Source organism: Periplaneta americana, chromosome 7, assembly GCF_040183065.1.
Source record: "Periplaneta americana isolate PAMFEO1 chromosome 7, P.americana_PAMFEO1_priV1, whole genome shotgun sequence".
Lineage (NCBI taxonomy): Eukaryota > Metazoa > Arthropoda > Insecta > Blattodea > Blattidae > Periplaneta > Periplaneta americana.
Window position 1 is genome coordinate 22459340 of NC_091123.1, and position 24334 is coordinate 22483673.

Here is a 24334-nt window from a genome sequence, read left to right on the forward strand (position 1 = left end):
GGGGAGGCCGAGATGTAGATGGGAAGATAATATAAAAATGGATTTGAGGGAGGTGGGATATGATGATAGAGACTGGATTAATCTTGCTCAGGATAGGAACCAATGGCGGGCTTATGCGAGGGCGGCAATGAACCTCTGGGTTCCTTAAAAGCCAGTAAGTAAATAAGTATTGGTGTTCATGTCTAAATAAACTTCTCAAGCGATTAAAATTTCTCTACACAAAATTCAAGAGTGGCAATGGCTACAGGCTTGTCCCGTAGTACTGTAAAACTATAATTGTGACACAAACGAGGAATATAGTGTGTGACAACGGTATATATTTTTTAATGTCGGATAAGAAGAAAACAAATAAAAGGATTTCTTGAAACTAGATGCATTTGATTAAAGTGTAGAGCGAAGGATAGCATATGATTTTTTACATGTCCTAAAAACACGTTGCAACAGTCACTGCATTAAGAATTAAACTGAAACAAGCAATTGACAGTACTGGGAGCAATACTAGTGTTAGAACATCGCTAAAAAATGGGAATTTCTCGAAAGAAAACGAAAACAAGTAATTCGAAATTTTCTCGGGCTTCCAGCCACGTCATAAGTTGGTGATCCACCGAGGAAAACAAGTAGGTTGTTATTAGTTGAAAAATACGATATTAGGCAAAAGTGTTATAAATTGTCATACCACGTGCACAGCAAGTGTTGGAGCAAGGACTCAACATCGGTATCAAAGGGATGGCTCCTAATAACCATACACATTGCAGGTGAGCAAAGATTTCTCTTAAATGTTCTACTAATTTGGAAAGCTCTACAGATATCTAGGGATTAATATTCTGAAATGAATTAAATTGGAGTCCTCTTTGTGAAAATGTTAACAGAATTTTAAAATGATTATAGGCTATGAAACGCGAGTTATTTTCTGATGATGTTATAGACCCCATTATCTCTGTGGCCGGAAGGAAAAAGGTCTTAAGTCAATTTTTTGTGAAAATGAGATTTTTATATTTTCTGAAAGCGGAAACAATTCTCTACAATCAGGTAAAACGGCTAAAGTCAAATAAGACTCCTGACTGGATTTATAGGACGTTACCAAATGTCCTAAGTACTTTTTGAATCGAGCACACACAGAATAAAGGACTTCAGAATATTTAATACTTTATTCCTTACAAACATCACATATTTACTTTCCATCCTTCCCTATTAAAAAGGTCTAACTTGTATTTTAGCCATTTTATCACATACTGATGTCCTTTCCTTTTAAAACTTTAAGCATCAGGGTAAACAGTCCTATAATTGTTTAAAACCCATTTTGCATTTCTAATAATTTACATTTCTCATTTATTTTGACATGAAAAAGGTTTTATGTTTAATAGTCCCTTCTACTCAGTTTAGCTTCTAATCTTAAAGGGGCTTAAGTGCGGCTATTTTTGGAAATAATCAAGAAAATTGTTAAATGAGCAACATTAGCTATTTTAGAAGAAATATAAACAAATAATATCCAGGAAAAACCTCTTAATTAAAAAAACTCTATAATTGACACCAATTTCAATATTTCTACCGCTCTCCTGAAAAGTATAAAATATTTACTTAAGATCTTTTTCCTCCCGGCCACAGATCTTAAGCCTCCGTGATATCAGTGATGGTGATGGTAATTCCAGCTGTAACAATAAAATGGATGGAATAGCAAAGGTTGAGGACTCCGACTATGGTAAGAGATCAATGCTTTCAGTTAGATGTTTAGCGCACATATTTGTAGGTTTCACTCAGTTCTCCCTCCCTTCCAATGACGTCAACCAGGCTTTCAGATCTTCTGCGCGAGTTTTACTTTCAACCACATTTTCTCAAAACCGCATCATAATCCACAGTTAATTCCCGATTTACCACGAAAATCGTCTGCAGCTGCACCTGCATTTAGATTGGCAACAGGCCATGATTGTTTGACCAAACACCTGCCTAGAATTGGAATATATCAGTCCCCTAACTGCCCATTGTGCAACTCAAACCAAGAAATGGATTCGGAACACCTCAAAATCTGTGCTTCAGTGGCTGACCATGATAATATCTTTGAAAATTATTGGAGTGCAAGAGGTCAAATGACTTTATTGTCAAACGCCTGGCATTATAAAACAAGAACAACAACAACAACATTTTCTCAAAAATAACTTAAGTGCATTTATACCCCTTTGCTTCTGACTCCTTCAATTGTTTTAGTACTCATAGTTTTTATCATCAAGCGAATTTGGAATATTTTTGTTCCTTATGTATTTCCTTGTATCTGTCCACTGCTCTTCAAAAGTTCATTTCTGCAGATTGAACTTTTATTTCTAACCTTCAGTATCAATCCCGATCTCCAATAAACCAATAAACCACAACACCACCATACTGGTATTAAACTAGAAAATGTGCCTATACTATGACTTGCATTGTCCTGTACAAGAGACGAATTTTTCAACGCAATATAAGGACATAAATTTCAAATACAGTATTTCTAGACTCCTGAATCCTTAGAGTATGGTATACTATACTATACTTCATACATATTTATGATATAAGATGATTGTGCAGAGACTCGAAGTATAGTATAATATACCTGGATTTGTGCCCTAACTGTGACCTGCAGAATTTTGTCAGCATTTTTCCTCATGTCAGTGACTTTTTTTTTAATGTAGAATTGTACTGAACTTTAAAAATAAAACAACAAATGTCTCAGGGCTCAGGAGGATCCAAGAACTCAAGAAAACTTAAAACGTTGCCAGGAATGTCTGTATGTGAAAGGCAGCATTTTGAATAGTTGCTGTGATCAAGGTTACTGTCTGCAATAAGATAATTTAGGTTGCATGTTTATATTATTGCAAAATATTAATTCTGATTTAAAAATTAGCAAGTTTGAAATTGGAATCTACTGCAGCATGCGATGACAAATGAGACAGATTTAACTTAAGAGTGAAAAACAAACCTCCGCTAGTACTTAAATAATCTCAGTCCATAGTATAATTACATTTATTATTAGACTTCGTGGAATTGCCACGAGACTCGCAAGGTTTACTGTGCATGCAGTATAGACTGTATGAGAAGGGGGCGTGCAACGGATGTAAACATTGAGCAGTATACTGTGGCTACAATAAAACTTGTATTCTTCATTCAAGAAATATAATGAATGATCATTGAAGTAGGAAACATCTAAACATGTAAATACACAATTATTTTATAGTGAGATATATTAACTCTTAAAATTTAATGTAAGATACTCACATCAACCTTGAATATGTGCAGTGAAGAGTTACGTATATTTCGAACAACTGCAAAGTAACCTCCTCCAATGGTCACTTAAACAGTTTTTATTTTGGGAAAATGTACGTTTATCATACGATGTAGTAGGTGCATATTTGAAGAACAGAAAGTCACTACTTTTTAGTACACCAACTTTAGATGTCTTGTCGTGACCTGATGGTACATCATTTATAATACGAAGTTGTGAATAGGCAGAATTTTTAGCAATAACGTTTTTCAACTTACATTTCACTTTTTCTGAAATTAGTGAATTGTTATTTTGGATAACGGTTTGTGATACTTTATCCACTACATTAAGGGCTTCTGAGAGTTGTAGTTAGACGATTCTAACAGGGTGATGCTTTTGGACACGATTTTAAAATTAGAATCAATGAACAGAATATCTTCCAATAGCTGTTCAGAAGACAATGATTTTACAGCTATTGGAAGATATTCTGTTCATTGATTCTAATTTTAAAATCGTGTCCAAAAGCAATGCATCAATTACCTCCATTATTTTGCCGTAATGTTCTGCAAAATAATTAACAGCATCCAACCACGTTTCCTAACGGGTCAAGACTAGCTGCGGGGGTAAGGGTATTCCAGAGGCAATTATTTGGAACAGCAACACTCTCATTGTAGTATGTTTGATTGAATTCTTGCCTGCACTGAACAAATGTTAAGCGTTGACTATTCCAACCACAGTAATGCAAAAACAAGTGCTTACATAGGTATACATTAGCTGTAGCTGCTCTACCTATTTGGACTGGTCACAACTGTTAACATGAACTGCTTATACTACGAGACCGGGAGGTTGCTGACCTCTTCTATACTACCGTACATCGGCAACCTGATTGCATGATGCTTGTGGCAATTCAACGAAGTCTATTTATTATGAATATAATGCTGTATGAATATTGTGGAAAAAAAATCATTGAGTAGTTAGCTCTAAAAAGCTGTCTAACAATAAACAAACCACAATTGACTGCTCAATAAAAAATTATTTTTAAAGACTAACACGGAAAATCCTCACTGTTGATTAAGAGGAATATAAATAGTTATAAATTATGTTAACAGAATTTTCAAAGAATATTATTTTACTTTATTTAAAATTAACTCTATTTATATTAAAATGTTATTTTAATTATTTATGACATTAAGAAATTATTGTACTTCATTACATATTTCTTTGCATATTTGTTGCTTTGGCTGAGTAAGTGTCAAATAAATTTATTTGAGCATGGTTTCAGTTTTCACGTACCTATCTATTGACGAAAATATTCCTTTTTATCGATGGAAAATGTTAATTTTGGAATTTTGGATGAATTGAGTAGATACATCCAATAAACTGGCTGAGTAGGTGTCAAATAAATTTATTTGAGCATGATTTCAGTTTTCACGTACCTATCTATTGACGAAAATATTCCTTTTTATCGATGGAAAATGTTAATTTTAGAATTTTGGATGAATCGAGTAGATACATCCAATAAACTGGCTAAGTGTCAAATAAATTTATTTGAGCATGGTTTCGGTTTTCACGTACCTATCTATTGACGAAAATATTCCTTTTTATCGATGGAAAATGTTAATTTTAGAATTTTGGATGAATTGAGTGGATACATCCAATAAACTGGCTGAGTAGGTGTCAAATAAATTTATTTGAGCATGGTTTCAGTTTTCACGTACCTATCTATTGACGAAAATATTCCTTTTTATTGATGGAAAATGTTAATTTTAGAATTTTGGATGAATTGAGTAGATACATCCAATAAACTGGCTGAGTAGGTGTCAAATAAATTTATTTGAGCATGGTTTCAGTTTTCATGTACCTGTCTATTGACGAAAATATTCCTTTTTATCGATGGAAAATGTTAATTTTAGAATTTTGGATGAATTGAGTAGATACATCCAATAAACTGGCTGAGTAGGTGTCAAATAAATTTATTTGAGCATGGTTTCAGTTTTCACGTACCTATCTATTGACGAAAATATTCCTTTTTATCGATGGAAAATGTTAATTTTAGAATTTTGGATGAATTGAGTAGATACATCCAATAAACTGGCTGAGTAGGTGTCAAATAAATTTATTTGAGCATGGTTTCAGTTTTCACGTACCTATCTATTGACGAAAATATTCCTTTTTATCGATGGAAAATGTTAATTTTAGAATTTTGGATGAATCGAGTAGATACATCCAATAAACTGGCTGAGTAGGTGTCAAATAAATTTATTTGAGCATGGTTTCAGTTTTCACGTACCTATCTATTGACGAAAATATTCCTTTTTATCAATGGAAAATGTTAATTTTAGAATTTTGGATGAATTGAGTAGATACATCCAATAAACTTGCAAAAACTACCAGACTACTGGGGATTTTCATGTTACCATATTTATTATTTTATTTAAAAGGAAGGTTGAGTTATGAAGTTCATCTTCATTATTTTAAAACTACGGTAACTGATCATCTGCAGAGAACTGTAATGACATAAGTGTTTCTTAATTTTTATCCCTGTGTATACTTCAGTTTACCATTTGTTAAAGATATCATCAATATATAATATTATATAGATGTTAAACATGAGAAAAATTACAGGCTTGTTTTATTCCATTGTTCGCTTTTATTTCTCGTGATTGTTTCTTCCTGATTCTGTAACTGTTTTTATATTGTGATAGTCTTGTCATACATTAAAATTGTTGTATAACATATTATATCGTAATATACAGGGTTATTCACAAGTCAAGAAAGATTTCAAAGCCTTCTAACTTCGTTAAGAAGTCCCCTGCCCTAATGGCGTGTACTGGATCCACAGGATTATGAGTTCAGTGCTCTGACCACTGGTCAACTGTGGCGGATTCGTTAACAAGTACTAAGTTTATGAAAAAATAATAATACAGTATTGTTCAAATAGATTTATTCAGGTATAAATCAATTCCAAAACATTCATGTATAGTCGCCATTTTTCTCTTCCCTTACAGCAGTCTTTCTTCTAGGAGGGGATTAATAGCATTCACAAAATCTTTAATTTCTTCAATTTTTTTTTTTACAAACTTCTATAATGGCGACAATTATAGGGTCCATACCCCAATCCATTTAGTTCTGAATTTTCTCAGTGTCAGAACAATCTCTGTATTAAATTTATACTAACACTGAATAAAACCAATTCACATTTGTAGAGGCAAAACCATTTATTTTCTTATATGAATTTGCAAAAAAAAAACATACATTAACTCACTCAGGAATAGAGTCAATTGCTGTTTACTTATTTCATTTGTCATTGGAACAATAGTGAAACAATTGAAAGAGAAGTTTCTGTGAAAATAAAATAATCTTTCTTGACTTTTGAGTAATCCTATGTATCATGATTATGCCATGATTTCTTTTGCACTACGGAGTTGATGTGGACAATTAATAATGTACTACTATAAATCCGTTGAAACAGAAACAAAGCAAATTTCCAGCTTGCAATGAACAATTGCTCGTAAGAAACAATATCTACTGTTATTTCAGTAATTACTGTGCAGACATGATCCTAACGACAATTATTGGAAACAAATCAAACTCTGTTTTTACCTGTGATTTGATTTTTAAAGGAACTGTATAATAGCTACGTGCTGAAAGAAATATACACGTGTGATCTGTACATATTTGTTTAATTTGCTGAATAAGAATGAAAGATAAAACAGAGTGAAATGTATTGTATTTTTTTATTTATTTTATTGGGTTATTTTACGATGCTGTATCAACATCTCAGGTCATTTAGCATGTGAATGAAATGAAGGTGATAATGCCGGTGAAATGAGTCCGAGGTCCAGCACCGAAAGTTACCCAGCATTTGCTCGTATTGGGTTGAGGGAAAACCCCAGAAAAAACGTCAACCAGGTAACTTGCCCCGACTGGGATTCGAACCCGGGCCACCTGGTTTCGCAGCCAGACATGATGACTGTTAAAATGTATTGTATAACCATGGTCAAAACTTCCATACCAGTAGTGACACCTACCGTTATCAGTTCATGTTCTTTTTCCTATCACATGATAAGGCCGTAATTATGGATGGAGAATGGAGGTGTAGCAGTCAAATAGTGGTATTTTTTTTTAAGTAGAGTGACCATTCATGCTATTTTGGATTGGATTGTCCCATTTTATAATACTGTTGTAGCTATAGGCCTGTCATTGGTGAGACCTATAATTCCCATTTGCATTTAAAACGAGTTTACATACATACTTACTGGCTTTTAAGGAACCCGGAGGTTCATTGCCGTCCTCACATAAGCCCGCCATTGGTCCCTATCCTGAGGAAGATTAATCCAGTCTCTATCATCATATCCCACCTCCCTCAAATCCATTTTTATATTATCTTCCCATCTATGTCTCGGCTTCCACAAAGGTCTTTTTCCCTTCGACCTCCCAACTAACACATTATATGCATTTCTGGATCCGCCCATACGTGCTACATGCCCTGCCCATCTCAAACGTCTGGATTTAATGTTCCTAATTATGTCAGGTGAAGAATACAATGCGTGCAGTTCTGTGTTGTGTAACTTCCTCCATTCTCCTGTAACTTCATCCCTCTTAGCCCTAAATATTTTCCTAAGAACCTTATTCTCAAACACCCTTAATCTCTGTTCCTCTCTCAAAGTGAGAGTCCAAGTTTCACAACCATACAGAACTGGTAATATAACTGTTTTACAAATTCTAACTTTCGCATCTTTTAACAGCAGACTAGACGACAAAAACTTCTCAACCAAATAATAACACACATTTCCCATATTTATTCTGCGTTTAATTTAATCCAGAGTGTCATTTATTTTTGTTACTGTTGCTCCAAGATATTTGAAGGATAAATCTCCAATTTTTATGTTTCTATTTCATATAATATTCTGATCACGAGACATAATCATATACTTTGTCTTTTGGGAATTTACTTCCAAAGTTATCGCTTTATTGGCTTCAAGTAAAATTCCCATGCTTTCTCTAATCATTTGTGAATTTTCTCCTAACATATTCACGTCATATGCATAGACAAGAAGCTATTATTATTATTATTATTATTATTATTATTATTATTATTATTATTATTACCGGTATTATTATTATCTTCATCATGTTACGCTATATTTATTAACACTATTCAACGTTATAATCGAAAATATTCATGAATATCCTTATAAAATCTTTGAAGAAACAAAACACACACACATGCATGCACGCACACACATACACACACAAAACCAATATAATCAACAGTTATTTGTATATGATAGGTAAGACACTTTACTTCATATAACAGGAAAATCCATGGAAACAATCAAATATATTGAAATAAATTTAATTAAACACAATAATGGAACACAGAACTCATCAAGAATGAAGAATGAAACTGGCATGATGAATATATTGAAAAAGAGGTAGGAGGACTATGCCTCATATCGATGTAGATTTTGTTGATCTGACAATGAAAAATTAGAAAAGTGAAAACTATTATGGATGAAAAAAAAATACTCAAATCGAAATGTCTTTTTTTTTTTTTCAGTTTGGGGGGTTTCCAAACTTCTGCTTTCGCTGATTCAACAAAGCAAGTCTTCTTCTTAGATCACTGCATAAATAAAAGAAATTATTAATATGAAAATTATCCACCAGTAAAGAAATATATAATAAACCTAAAAAATTACAAATATAAAATATACCAAATAGCAAAATACTCGATGAGTGTGGCAAAGAATTCGTGATTCTCACCTGAAAGCTCTTGTGAATCAATTATGCAGGCAAATTGAGATAACACAACAAACAGAACATCGTTTAAGAACCGATCAGTAACGCGGTAAGAATAAGGAAATACAAGTGAAATGGGATATCTACTTCAAGTGTCATTTGTTCCTTACTTGTAAGTAAAACAAAGATGCAAGCTATGTCAACAATCTTAGTCCCCATTGTCCAAAAGCCAATCAACACATTTGCTTTACAATCCATATTAATGCTCTCAAATTTATTAGGTATATGTACATTTTCTGCAGGTTCACATCATTCAATGTGAGGATAGAAGTCTGTATGAGGAGACAGGAAGGCAGAATGTGGTTAGGTACTAAAAATCATGAAAGATTTGTAATTTTATTATGAATTATGAAATTTATTTACAAAATGCGAAATGAATGACAACATATAAATAATTTGCAACATCTAGTTTCCTCTACTTGAATATTCCAGTGATGAGATATTCTTGCGGTAGCATTCCAGACTGCACAATGGCATTCCTGTCTCAGAACAACAGTATTTCTTCATATTGGTGCAGCCCTCAACACCACATTGCACCGGTACTGGAAGGGGTTTTCTGTTGAAGAAAAACATACTGTACATTTAAATAAATTATTTAACATAATTTCTCCAAGAAAAGACAAGATGATTCACTGAGTTCATTGCTGAAATTAAGTTGTGTTGGAATAGGAAACAGGTGGATATAGTAATTCTGACATGGACGAGAAATGGCTGACAAATTTTGCCTGGAGCCCTCTATCACAGAAAGGATTACTTTACTTCCCATAATCTACAACAGAGGCTTTCCAACAATTCCATCTGGAGGGAACTATGTTAAGGATTTTATCACACTTTAAAATCCACTGTTTTTAGTTGGGTTTTAACTTGAAAACCTCAAATACAACAGCTAACTAGATGATCATTAAACCTCTAAGGACGATCAAGTTTTAATATAGGTAGTAACATATTTAAAAATTTGTTTTTTACACGAATACTAAATAAGAGAACAGATAACTGTTTTTCATTTATATTTGCAGTCCTCTCATATAGTACTGAAGTTTTCGAAACAAGTGCAAAAAAAAAAAGTAAAGTTAATTTGCACTGAATTATTTCATAGGGACCGTAATGATGATGAGCATGAATATTACGACGGAGGATCAAAAAGTAATGCACAACCAGTTTTTTACAGAATACTATTTTGGTTAGTAGTAGGTTATTTTAAGACGCTTTATCAACATCTCAGGTTATTTAGCGTCTGAATGAGATGAAGGTGATAATGCCGGTGAAATGAGTCCAGGGTCTAGCACCTAAAGTTACCCAGCATTTGCTCATATTGGGTTGAGGGAAAAGCCCGGAAAAAACCTCAACCAGGTAACTTGCCCCGACCGGGAATCGAACCCAGGCCACCTGGTTTCACGGCTAGATGTGGTAATGTTACTCCACAGGTGTGGACTCTATTTTGGTTACGACATTCGAAGTTGGCAGATATTTAGTTTGAATCTTGCCTTATAGACAGCAATGACTCGATCAGGTGTCACCCTGGCGGAAAGAGTGGTAACTACTGAGTAAAGATGGCATGTGTGCTAGCATCGTCTACTTGTGAAGAACAGTGAGATGTAGTCCGTTTTTTGTGGGCAAAACGAAAAAGTCCGCGTGAAATCCATAGGGAAATGTTAGAGGTGTACAGTGCTGATTGTCTGGACAGTAGCAACATCTCTAGATGGTGCAGGTTCTTCGAAGAGGGCCGCCAACAAAGCACGTTCCAGCCGACCAGTGACCGCTGCAACACCACCCAATGTAAGAGGCACTGAGGCAGCAATCACCCACAGTACAGCCCAGACTTTGCAGCGTCTTTCACCTCTTCGGACTAATGAAGAAATTTTTAGGAGCTTCAGTTCGGATGAAGACATGAAATCAGTCACGCTCAGATGACTATACACCTAGAAAATGGAATTTTATGAACGAGATGTACTGAATCTGGTGCCCTGATGGGAAAAATGTGTCGAGAGACTTGGTTTCTATGTTGAAAAATATGTAAAACCTGCAGCTTTCTTGTACATTATTTCGTTTTGCTTACCTATTAAATACATTACCACAAAAAATTGTTGTGCGTTACTTTTCGATCCTCCTATGTATGATAAAAATGGCAATGAACTACCCATATTAGGGAACTGATCTTTTATTGTACGGCTATGTTATGCAACAGACACTAATAAATGCAGAATACCTACTTCAGTGCAGCACCCTAAGTAAAGATAGAGTGCACTAGATGTAATTAGCCTGTAATGGGAAGCAAGGAGGACTACCAAGATCCTGGTCATTGGACATATCCTGTTTTATTGTAAGGCAGAAATCTTACCCCACTGATGTCTGTGGCTGCAGAGGGAATTCCACGCTGGGAGGAAGAGAAATGCTGATTCCATCCACAGTGTTGCAGTAAGTTACACGAGGAACTTGCTTGCGAGCTGATCGTGATCTGTTACTGCTCTTGCCAGCCTTTGACTCCTGCTTCTTCAACAGTCGCTCCATTGTTTTTTTCTACAAACACCAATCATTAATATTGCCAATTGACAATCGCATTACTGCATTTTAAATAGCTTGCAAGATCGTCAACTACAAATATAAGAATTTATAAGTTTGGGGAAAAATTAAGTAGGAAGTTTACATGTATACTGTATAAAAATACTGTTTCAATGGAAGAAAAAAAAAATTGCCTAATAATGGATAACTGCTCCTTCAGGAACAATTGAAAATGAAACAGTAGATGCACTGATTAAACACAAACCTGTAGAAAAACTACCTCTTCTTTCAGTTAAAAGATTCATCAAGTTAATTTACACTTCCGAAAACAAAAAACAAAATAATAATAATAATCATAATCATCATCATCATCATCATCATCATCATCATCATCATCAATGCCCATGAGTTCAAACAGCCTGCCAAGTGGTGTTCTGTAGCTATCATTAAAATGTCACTCTTATATTTAAATATAGCACATCTTTCCAGCTTCCTTCAAATATTTACGAGGGGTAGTCATAAAGTTTTAATTATCACCTCGAAAAAATGAAGCTGCGACCATGAAACTTGGTGATGGTGTTAGTCCTTTTCTACATATTCACCCTTCAACGCGACACATTTTTCCCAACGATGGATGACTTGACGGAGGCCTTGGTTGTAAAAGTCTGCATTTTGGCTGTTCAGGAAACATTCCACCTCAAAAATCACCTCGTCGTCATTCTGGAAATGCCTGCCCCGCAATGGTTTCTTCATCCGAGGAAAGAGGAAGAAGTCACTGGGTGCCATATCAGAAGAATACGGGGGGTGAGGCAAAATTTGATAGCTTAAAGAAGCAGCATGTTTGACTGTATCCTGTGCAGAATGGGCTGGGCGTTGTCATGAAGCAAAAGGACCCCCTTCGACAGCTTCCCGCGACGCTTCGTCTTGATAGCCTCCCGTAATCTCGTCAGGAGATTTCGGTAGTATGCTCCTGTGATGGTTTGCCACTTCTGAGCATAATCTGTCAGCACCACACCTTGGATGTCCCAAAAAACACTCAGCATCACCTTGCCCGGTGATGGTTAGGTCTTCATCTTTTTTGGCAGTGGTGAATCCACGTGTTTCCACGTATTCTCCTGATATGGCACCCAGTGACTTCCACCTCTTTCCTCGGATGAAGAAACCATTGCGTGGCAGGCATTTCCAGAATGACGACGAGGTGATTTTTGAGGTGGAACGTTTCCTGAACAGCCAAAATGCACACTTCTACAACCAAGGCCTCTGTCAAGTCATCCATCATTGGGAAAAATGTGTCGTGTTGAACGGTGAATATGTAGAAAAGGACTAACACCATCACCAAGTTTCAAGGTCGCGGCTTCATTTTTTCGAGGTGATAATTAAAATTTTATGACGACCCCTTGTACATATTAAATTTTAAGTACTGGTGACTTATTTTCTAGAGAATACCGGTTACACATGAATATTTTCCAACTCAAACTAAAGGTATCTTTTGTTTTGCTTTCTAGTACTCTGATGCCCACGACCAAGATAAGTCACTTCACACTCAATGATCAGTCACTGACAAAGATATAATAAAACATCCGTAAAAGTATGCAAGAGGTTACGGAACAATATTAACACAGTCCATGCAAACACATCTGATGCACATATTCCTGGTGAGAAGCCGAGCTGAATCCTCTGTATAACATGGACTATGTGTCGTTACATAATACAAATAATAAGACAAATGAAGGGGTAAGAATGAGATAATTCAAAGCCGCACTTTTAACAAAACTGTTTTTTTTTTGTGCAAGTTCATTTCTTACATACATGGGGAAGCTACTAGTAAAATTACTCAACAAATGATGTAAGTATACACTGAAGAAATTATGATACCGCACCTAATAGCATTGGACTCTAAATCTGTAACAAGCTCTCCTGTAAAATTTTGTTTGTGTAACTTAGACTACATCATTCTCACTCCTTCAAATGAAAAATCAGTTATCCATATTTAATCTTCTACCTTGTCCTTCTCCCTCTTCTCATCAGCTAGTTGTTTTCTCTTCTGGGATTTCAATGCAGCTTTCTGTATTGCTTCAGCTGTCATCACTTTTTCTTTGTAACCTATCAACAAAAACAATTAATTATAGTAAATACTAAGGAAGTTAACGGATGTTTCAGTCAGTTTTCTGAGTACATCTGAACTTGGTTATAGTGACCGCAGTTAGTGTGACAACTCAGCTAGAGCAACGGTTTTTATCTGTATTAAAAACATATAATTTATTTTATAACACACTTTTAATAAACAACTCGTTTATAGTGACATTTAGCAACAATATAAATTCTTTTAAAATTCACGTGCTAACTATATTAAACAGTAACTGTTGTTGCGAGGAATTCACACGAGCCAGTAATGATATTTAGCGACTAAAACTGTCACTTTCTCTTACAGTGACAAAATAATTTTATGGGCCAAGAAGTGAAATTCTAAGAAACGAGAATGGAGTGCGAGAAAGATCAAACTTTCTATTCTGTCGTGCCAACAATCCTTTAAAAGCAATAGCAAGTCAAGTTGTGCACCGCAATGTACTCCAGACATTCAGTTCAGACTGTAACTTCAGACATTCAGTTTGCATACAAATATTTCATAAAAGACAATGGAGCAAGATGCAATGAAAAAAACAGTTTTAAGTGTGGAAGATAAAGTGAATGTTTTAAGGCATACATCAACTCTTAGGATAAAAATCCACATTTTTTCCTTAATGTTTTTCAAACTTTGGTGACATGATTCTTGGGAGTAAACTAAGTAATTTATATAATTCAAACTTGAAAATCAAATTTGGGGGCCCAAAGAATTTTTTTTATTAGGTCTAATAAAACTTAGGGTAAAACTTCTTTTGCTAAAATGATCCCCTATACACGGACAATGTTACATATTAAAATTATTTATTTATCTTGGACCATTCAAAAGATATGCCACATTATACAGAGTGAGTCAGAACTTTCTCCGCATTAGTGGAATAAGCGAGAGCGCGCTAGATCCGCAGAATGGAGTGGTACCACTGGCTATGCTAGTGGAACAAACGAGAGCGCGCTACGTACGGAGAATGAATATAAAATCATTATGAAGCGACAAATCATAAATATGGCAATAATACTGAAATTCCAAAACACTTACCTACTCTACAGAAGAAGTTGAAAATGTCGTCCATTTTCTTGGAGACATAGGTCTACCCATTTCACCTTATTTTCAAAAACCTTGTTCAAAGTTTCCTTCGTCACTGAATTGAAAAAGTTTGTTATTACATATATTAATTCATCGATCGTGATAGGATTGGACTGGTACACTTTAGCTTTAGCTGCTCCCCAAAAGAAATAATCAGGAGGCGTTATTTCAGGAGATCTCAGCAGCCACAATTCTTGTGAAATTATTATTCCCTCGAAAACCTCTTCTCACAATTGCAGAGATCAGTTAGATGTATGAGCTGTGACACTATCTTGTTGAAAGAAACAGCTATTTAATTAAATTTCATTTAATTGTCCAGTAAAAGGAAACAATATGTCTGAGCAATAAATTTCAGAGTTTACTTTGTCTTTAAAAAAATTGTCCTTTAGGCCTAATGCGTGCTCGTGATATGGCACACCATACCCCAAATTTCTGGGAGTGCAATGATGTTTCGTGTATTGCATAATGGTTTTCGCAGGACCAGATCCGTGTATTCTGGGAATTTACGTAACCTAAAAGATGAAACCAAGCTTCGTTTGTAAAGAATTTTCTGTCTAACACGTCAACAACATGATGACAAATAAATCTTTGAAATCAAACAAAATAATTTAGTCTTTTCTCATTATCTGTGGGTTTTACTTCATGCATGACCGATACCTTGTACGCCTGTAATCCTAGTTCATTCTTTAATGTTCTACACGCACTGGAATAAGATATGTCAGTTTGCTGTGCCAATTTTCTAACCGATTTGTTAAGGCTTTTTATCATTCGATTAGAAAACTATAACAGTTTTCCTGCCGTTAAAACTGTGGGGTTTCCCACACAATGGGGCCTATCTGGCGAAATTTATTTACCAGATCGCGCACTGTATCCCGATGAGATAAATTAGAGCTTGGGAAACGTTCTCTAAATTTCTGTTTCACTTTTTTAGTGTATTTGTCACCTTCTCGAAACACATATTCCACTAAAAAAAAGCTCATTCTTCAAATGAAAACATTTTACGGAATGAATGCACTTGCTGGCTGCAGGGTTTGTATATAACCTTGGCGAGGACGCGCCGGTATTGTTTGCGTGGCTATCCCCTAAGGCAAGGGAGAAATACCAACCTACACCAGGATTTAAGTGTGTCTGCCACTGCGGAGAAAGTTCTGACTCTCTCTGTATAAACACTTCAGAAAAAAATATATGTAGCCTATATTTATTTATTTTTGGGGAAAAATAATTATAATCGATTGAAAATAATAATTAGTAATTATTAATCTTTACGTAGTTGAAAATAAGTTTAATTTACAACATAGCCACATGTTTAAGCTTTAATTTAGTATCTCAATGAAGTCTTTTGTCCAATTGGAAGTTTGCCTTTTGTCTCTCAGAAGGATAATAAATGTCACAAAATGTGAAATGGGAGAAAACATACACTGAAGATATAGAAAGTATAGTGCTCTTATATTATAAATGCCCAAATAATTACGAAATTATTGAGGTAATGGATACAAGTTATATATCTTTGAAAACTAGAAGAAATGAGCTTCCAGATGAGACAAGAACATTATTTCTTAAATTTTGAAGAAATCTGAATTTCTAGAGTTGGAGTGACAAAGTTCCAGGACATGACATGACCTTATAGTCTACTTCTCAACATTCCTCTCATTTTCATATTTCTTCAATTCTATTACTCATGACATGCATGTTCAATTCCTTTCGGTTCTCATTTCTTGCTTTATCCAATTTTGAACACTATTCTCTGAAATGTAATTTCCTTTATGTGTATTTTATTTATAGACATCAGGTTTCAGGTAAAAATCTATTTTATTTCTGAAGATTCGTATTAAGTTGTATTAATATGTTTCATGGGTCGTTGTAAGCAGGGCTGGGCAAAATACTGACATCCAAGTATTTCAAATACAAATATTTCAAATAACTGTATTTGAAATACAAATACAAAATACTTTAAAAAAATTAACTAAAATACATTTGTATTTCAAATACCCAAAATACATTTCTATTTCAAATACTCGATAAAATATATAGGCCTAAAGAAATAAGAATATTACTGAAAATCTAAAATATTATATTAACATTCAAAGTACTTTTGTGCGAGATCGTGCGTATTTGCTTGTTTTCCGCATAGAACCAATACGCGGTAAGTGTGAAATACCACATTCAGTATTCCCAACCTAACACACATAACAATTTCCCTCTTCTTACCGCTTAAGCGCGACATTCATTTTACTGCTTTAGGCTTTTAACATATTATTTTTAGAGACGTTTAACATAGTAATAATTATAAATTGGAAACTTACCACTGCAATTTCACCTAAATTGCACTGTTAATTATTGTTTTTAAATATTTGCAAAAATTAAGTAAAGTCTACTACTCCACGAAAGCTATTGTATTCCTGATACAAGTAACATTAAGGAAGCCGTGAAAAAATCAACAAGACTCCAGATGCCGATGTTATTACTGCAATATGTTATATAAATAATATTGTTAAAATATTAAAATGAAAAATAAATCATTACATAACCTTACCGTTTGTTTTAAGTTCGCATTTATAGACTGGGGGAAAAAAAAGGCAGACTTATATCACGGCCTGCTGGAGTATAGATATTTTTGTTTTCTAAAGTTGCCGTCATTAAACAGAAACCAAGATGGAGATTTCATTGCAACCAATTAGAAATTCATCTTTCAGGTATGTAATAAATGATCTTCGCACAAAATAATGTATGATACACGAGCGGTATGTTTGTTTTCATGTTCTCGGAAATTAAAAAAGCTCACCTATGTTTCGCTTTTTCAATCTTTTCCTCGAACATGAAAACGTCAACATACCGCTCTTGTAACGCATATTACTATTACCTCGAAGTTTTACATAAACACTGTAACTGAACTTCTTCATTTTCCCAGTCAGCAATGAAATTATGCTACATATGAATAATTACTGCTCCCTTTCAAAATAACCAGTTCCTCAAATGTTCATAAGATAAGGATCCCCTTGCTTGTGAATGAATAAATCCTGCAAAACAGAACAGTCTTTTTAAAGGCGTAGAGGAACACAAACTTGTATTATATTTATAAAAGCTTGTTTCACTGTTGGGTAATTCTCTAGAGTGCACAGGGTTGTCCCTTTGCCATTGAAGAATTGTATGAGCTCATACTCCGCAGTAGACAAGTTCTTTTCTTTTTGCTTTTCAAAGTCTGTTTTACTTGAGTTGAAAACATAAAAATTGTTTTCATCATCTTCATCGTCTGAACTGACCAAAGATGTAGCAGACAACTGCTCAGCTGATTTCACACACATATTCTGTGTCCTCTTCTTATCACTTAGTGAGGAAATGTCAGGTAGCCATCTCATCTTCAATGATGGGTGGAGCAAGCTGCCAAAATAGCTCAATTTGCTTCTGGGGTCAGATCAAACATCACTTTAAATCTTGATGAAAGCGAACTTATTAGGATTGGACTTACTTGGAATAGATGGCGTAGATTACTAGGTAACAGAATACGTAATCTGTTTTTAAGAGAAATTAATGTGGACAAAAGTTGGCCGTAATAGCATATCTTCTCATTTGCATTAAATTAAGGGCTACGGCAATGGGTTTCAGAACTGCACAATATTCCCCAAGGTACTGAAACTCAACATCTTTGAAGGTTGGCAATCCCAGTTTTTCACATATACTGTTTATATCATGTTTGAATTGCAATATTTGAGAGATTGAGCTATAAAGAGAATTCCATCGAGTTGGGCAAGGAAACTTTAATGAATATTTCAAGACATCTGATATAATTTCTGAGTATTTGAGTCTCCTAGACGCATTCCATAATGCTAAACATTTAGCAAGTGTTGGGTGATGGATCCTTGATGCTGTTGGAGATTTCTTTATGGCGTTAAGGAAATCAGTTGTGGCAAGAAAACCAAGTGTATGGCTAGCACAGCTGAAATGGGTAGGCAATAAGACAAAAATTCATTCTTGAAATCGAATCCCAAAACTTGAAGAACAAGAAGAAGAAAAAAGTATTTTGAGTATTTGAAATACAAAATACATCAATTTTATGTATTTAAATACAAAATACTTTCCGAAATCCTTACAAATTACAAAATACAAATGTATTTCAAATACTGCCCAGCCCTGGTTGTAAGTAATAGTGCTAATTTTATCAGGCCTAAAAATTACTAATTTGATGTTGTTGTTGTTTTCTAATGCCAGGCGTCTGACATTAAAGTCATTTGGCCTCTTGCACTCCAATATTTTTCAAAGATATTATCATGGTCAGCCACTGAACCTATTTTAGCCTATTTTAATTTAAATTATCAATAATACAAGTTTTGTTTCTTTTTTTATAACAATGACAATCAACTAGTTTCATTCTGATGAAGTAACAGGCATTATTTCCTCTCTGGAAGATGAAACAACTTGGATCTTCTGTGCTAAGGGTCTTCTTAAAAATGACTCCACATTTTTTTGGGCAACCTCTCATCAATCAATCCTGGAATCAGGTTCTGGAGAAACAACATAACTAATGAAAAACAATTAACACTAATTTCTGCCTCATCTACAAACTCACCTGAAGGCAGGGCAAGAAGTTGCTCCCCTCCTGGGCTAGGTTCTTTGTCCGTTTTTCTCTCAAACATTGCCCTTTGTCGGGCTGTCATCAGTTTTGGATCTTTCGGTTTGATTTTCTTCAGTTCATCATCCACCTGAAATACATATTCCATATGCACTGTAATGATTTATGTTCTACGCAAGAAAGAAGAGAAAGATTTAGTGTAACAAATCAATAAATTGGCTACCGAAAAAAAAAAATACACAACAGTTCGTACTTATCAAACATGGAAATAAAAAAAAAAGACTTTCAGATCAAGATAATTAAATTTCAGCAAAAATTAGAAATGTCAAATAACCAAGATAAATAAAGTAAACAGGTATAAAGTGTACTGCACTTTGACAGTTACAATACTACTGTATTTAAAGAATACTTGGTTTCATCCCTATCCATAAGAAATGTGTTTTCCATATAAAATACTTCATCTGTTGGACAATAAACAAGAGTTGGTTAAGTTGGAAAGCATTCTCTATACGAGGCCTAAGACCAGCCTCATGGGCTAGTGGTCAGAGCTTCTGACTACAGTTCATGAGGTCCCGGGTTCGATTTCCGGTTACAAAACAAAAATTTTTCCTTAAAGGGAAATGTTTCTGTGTTCATCATTGTCTGAAAATTAAGTTAGGCTTAGATTTAAGACCTCTCCTGGCACTTCATAATCATCCTATCATAATATCATTGGGATAATGTAACTCTGCCTTTCAAGTGCCCCAAACTCAGAAGTGGGTTACAAATAAGCCATTGCCAGGAGAGACCAGTTATGTCAAAAAATGACAGCCTGGTGGCATTGGAAAGAAAAAAAAATACTAGGCCTAATCACATTTGCCAACTATGCCCACTGCATTCAAACTAAATTTCCATGTGATTTCTTTCTTTCCTTGCCAAGTGATTTCAGAATACTGTGTGGGTTCCTTTCCTTTCTGAGTTTTCCTTACAAATCTGTTTAACGGTTACAGATTCTACCTTAGTGCACACGTAACTTTTTCTTTAGTTTTAATGTAACACTAAAGTACTTTGAAACAAAGTATTGTAATTCAACTCATTATGTTCTGTAATGAAAGATGACATTAAAGATTGCATTGTTAACTAAGAAGCTAGCAATTTCTTTACCTAGGTACGAACTGAGAACAACTGAAGCTCTAACCTCTTCCAATTTCCCAGATTCGATTGCATCCAACCATCTTTCCTCTTCACTAGAAGTCCCACTGTCTTTTCCTTTGCCCTTTTTCTTTTTTGATGTTTTTGGAGAAGAACCCACTTGGCCAGATTTTTCCATTGTTTTAGCAGGAGATGCCTTTTCCTTTGCTTTATCATTAGAACCAGGCTGACCTGCACTAAAGAGAACACAGTGATTTACAATATAACACTCCCTGTTACATTATCAAGGACTACTTGTATGATCACAAATTTAGTTAATAAAGTTATTTAGAAAATACCAATTAAAAAGCCCTAAAATGGTGTATAAAGGAAGATCACTGAAATTCCCGTATTTCTTGAAAAGTTTTTAATATAGTCAGAAGCTAGGTAGATACTGACCAAACTTAACTTGGGAAAAGAGGGAAGGGCACCATACAGGGGCAACAGCAAATTGACATTATTCTATTTTATATTCATTTAACAATTACTTAATATTAATGAACGCATTTTCTTACGTAGAGAGGGTAGTTTTGAGATGCTATATTGTAATATCGTACTAGGTTATGTTATAGTACTGAGGTTATTACGATAAGAGCTTTTGTAAGAGTGTATATGAGAGAAAGGTTAGGGTTTTATTAAGGGTGTTTATTAGCGGAAGTTGGTGTTGAGTGATGAAGTGAAGCATTTTTCATTATAAGAGGTAAGTTATTGTAATGTTTGATATAGCATGTGACGTGATGATTGAATTGTCGCCAGAGTTCTACTTCTCTATTAATTTCAAGAGTTGATTTTGTAACTCTTCTCGTAACCTATTAGTTAGGGCTATGGAGTACGGAAGTGAAGGTTAGTGGTTCTCGACATCGATAAGGTACGTAAGTACAATTGTGTGTTAATAATACTGTTGATATGTAAAGTATAATGTAGAAATAAGATGAAATAGGTAATAGGAGTAGAGAAGTAGATTACGAAAAAAATGAGGAAAAGAGTGAAAGAATGAGGGAGAGAAACAATAAGAGAAAGGAATGGAAGGAAAGAATCTACAGCATTCAGTTATATTATTTCTTTTTTCGAAAATGGGCTATTGTAATACAATACAATATTCTACCTAAGAACTATGATTATGAACTAGGCCTATGTGATTAACAGAATACGGACATAAAAAAAGAGCCTACTAATACTAAAGGCTACCAATCAATTAGAGCAAAATATTTACACATTTCAATCCCTTCATTTTTCACGTTTAATTTCAAACACAATTTACTCATTTAAAACAGTTCAATTAAGAGGGATTTACTTACTTTTTATCTCCTGCTTCCTTCCCAAATTTTATTTTTAACTTAAGCGATGGCTTACTTGTGTCACCATCATCAAATGACAGGTCCTGCGAACCTTCACTTTCTTCCAGTAACTTCTTCTTTTTATGCTTTTTGTGTTTGTGTTTTTTGTGTTTCTTCTGTAGTGGCAATTCATTTGTATCTGAAATAAATATTACCTTGCGGTAAACTTATATTGAAACGAACTTGTTACCGGTACACTATAAACTACTGTCCACACTAACTAATAAAAATACAAAGCACACTATCACGGAAGATAGGTAGAACAGGGAAAACTATATTGTACGGTTTCCTCAATGCTAACAATTTATCTTAAAAGACTATAACAGCAGTTTGTTCTGTTTGTCGATTGCGCATCAACACGCTTATGAAAAGGCACTAGGATTCAGTGTCAATTTATTTTTGTACATAAGATAAGAAAGGAATTTTTGGTGTAGAGAGGAAGGAAGGAAGGAATGAATCCGTAAACTTAAGTTTTCTTAGTATAATCAACCACTACACCGAAATTGTGCCCTTACATTATCAAACAGTGCACGCCAATATTTACTAATTGATATTAAACTTAAAATATTTCTCTGATGACAGGCTCTGTGAACTTCGCAAGGTTCTAACTTCAACCACATAGCTCCTATTTTCAAAGCCATATATACGCCAAAAGGCACAATAATACTATAAAGAACGTTAACAATAATAATCCTATAGTCCCACATTATAGCTACTTTATAAAACAAGATAACTGCATACATATAATTAAAAAGAAAGTACGCCTAGAACTTTTTAGAAATTCGACTTACCAACATTAAGTTCATCGTCTGTACTCGTATCTTTACGTTTGCCCATTATTTTAATATTAGTCACAGTGAAGATATGTGGAGATCAACATATATCTGTATTAAAATGTTACTATTTGTTGTATTTGATGTATTATTAACTTAAAACGCTTTGCCAATTCGTTGTCAACGACATACTCAATTTCAATGTCGTCATCGCCAGGAAGCTAAACAGTGTTGCCAACCCATTGTAAAAAAAAAAAGTTGTTTTTTTTTACATAATTATTTATATAACTAATTTCCCTTCATTATTTTGCTGTAAAAAATCTTGTCTCTGGTAAAAATAGCTCGTAAATTCAATCTGTCAACACAGACGTACTCAATTTCAGGTATAACGTCTTTGATTTCGGGGTTGCCAGGAGGCTAAACAGTGTCGCCAACTTACTTACAAATGGCTTTTAAGGAACCCGAAGGTTCATTGCCGCCCTCACATAAGCCCGCCATCGGTCCCTATCCTGTGCAAGATTAATCCAGTCTCTATCATCATACCCCACTTCCCTCAAATCCATTTTAATATTATCCTCCCATCTACGTCTCGGCCTCCCTAAAGGTATTTTTCCCTCCGGTCTCCCAACTAACACTCTATATTCATTTCTGGATTCGCCCATACGTGCTACATGCCCTGCCCATCTCAAACGTCTGGATTTTAAGTTCCTAATTATGTCAGGTGAAGAATACAGTGTTGCCAACGCATTGTGAAAAAACATGCTATAAAAATAAAAAAAAAATACATAATTATTTACATAACTACGAAACCTTCCTTCATCATTTTGCTGCAAAAATAGCTCGTAAATTGAATCTTTGAAAGATCTGTGTGGTTGATTCATTAACTGGTTCAATTTTTATAATAAGCAGACAATGTTGAAGATGATAAATTATACCGCATGTTCCTTAATCCTGGGTGCGAATGTTTTCTCTGTGGAGTGGGGAACATTAAAACTTTAATTGTCGATAAAAAAAAATACTGTCCGTAATAATTAACGATGTTGGCAGATTTGCATTGTTGTCACGTTCAACTTACATTTAAAGAAAGATTCATTATGTGTTGCATTAATAAAATATGAAATATGGATAGTATAAATAAGGCACCTGAAGAGGATAAATGTCCCTGGTGGGGGCAAATTAATATCTTTTCAGCAGGGGACACCAGATTCTCCAGGAGGAAGAAGGGATCTTTGGCATTCCCCCAGTCAATTCTCATCATGCTTTAATTTATATAAATCCTCCTCCTCCTCCTCCTTTGTACACAGGAGACCTAAAGACTTAGAGGCTTATTGTGCTTACCATTCCTATTCTTGTGAATGATTGGATAGCTGAACGGCCGCGCTCTTCAACAAGTACAGCACACCACACCATGAACTTAACCTGGGCTATTGTATGGATGATGATGATGATGATATGTGAATTAATGATGGCGAAATAAGTCCGAGGTCCAATACTGAAAATTACCCAGCAATTCAGCTTCAGTTGGTTAAGGGAAAATACTGGGAAAAAAAAACCCAGTCAGGTAATTTTCCCCAACCAGAATTTGAACCTGGGCCTGCTCATTTTATAGTCTAACCTATGACATATTCTATCTTGAATAATGATATAAATAAGAAACTACAAAGATGCCAATCAACAAATAGAGCCATTAGAAGAACAAAGGGAAAATGTAGACAAGAGACTCTGTTACATTTCTATGAACTACTCTCTAGA

At 34.6% G+C, this 24334-nt stretch overlaps 1 protein-coding gene across 1 annotated transcript; it reads right to left on the bottom strand.

The window, feature by feature from the left end:
* Positions 1-9348: 9348 nt before the first annotated feature.
* LOC138702971 (INO80 complex subunit B) lies at positions 9349-22817 on the bottom strand. Its single transcript, XM_069830411.1, has 7 exons — positions 22601-22817; positions 21771-21948; positions 20480-20669; positions 19300-19432; positions 13533-13633; positions 11370-11548; positions 9349-9587 (listed from the first exon to the last, which is right to left on the bottom strand). The coding sequence occupies exons 1-7, from the start codon at positions 22644-22646 to the stop codon at positions 9437-9439; spliced, it is 978 nt and encodes a 325-aa protein (XP_069686512.1). The 5' UTR covers positions 22647-22817; the 3' UTR covers positions 9349-9436.
* Positions 22818-24334: the final 1517 nt, after the last annotated feature.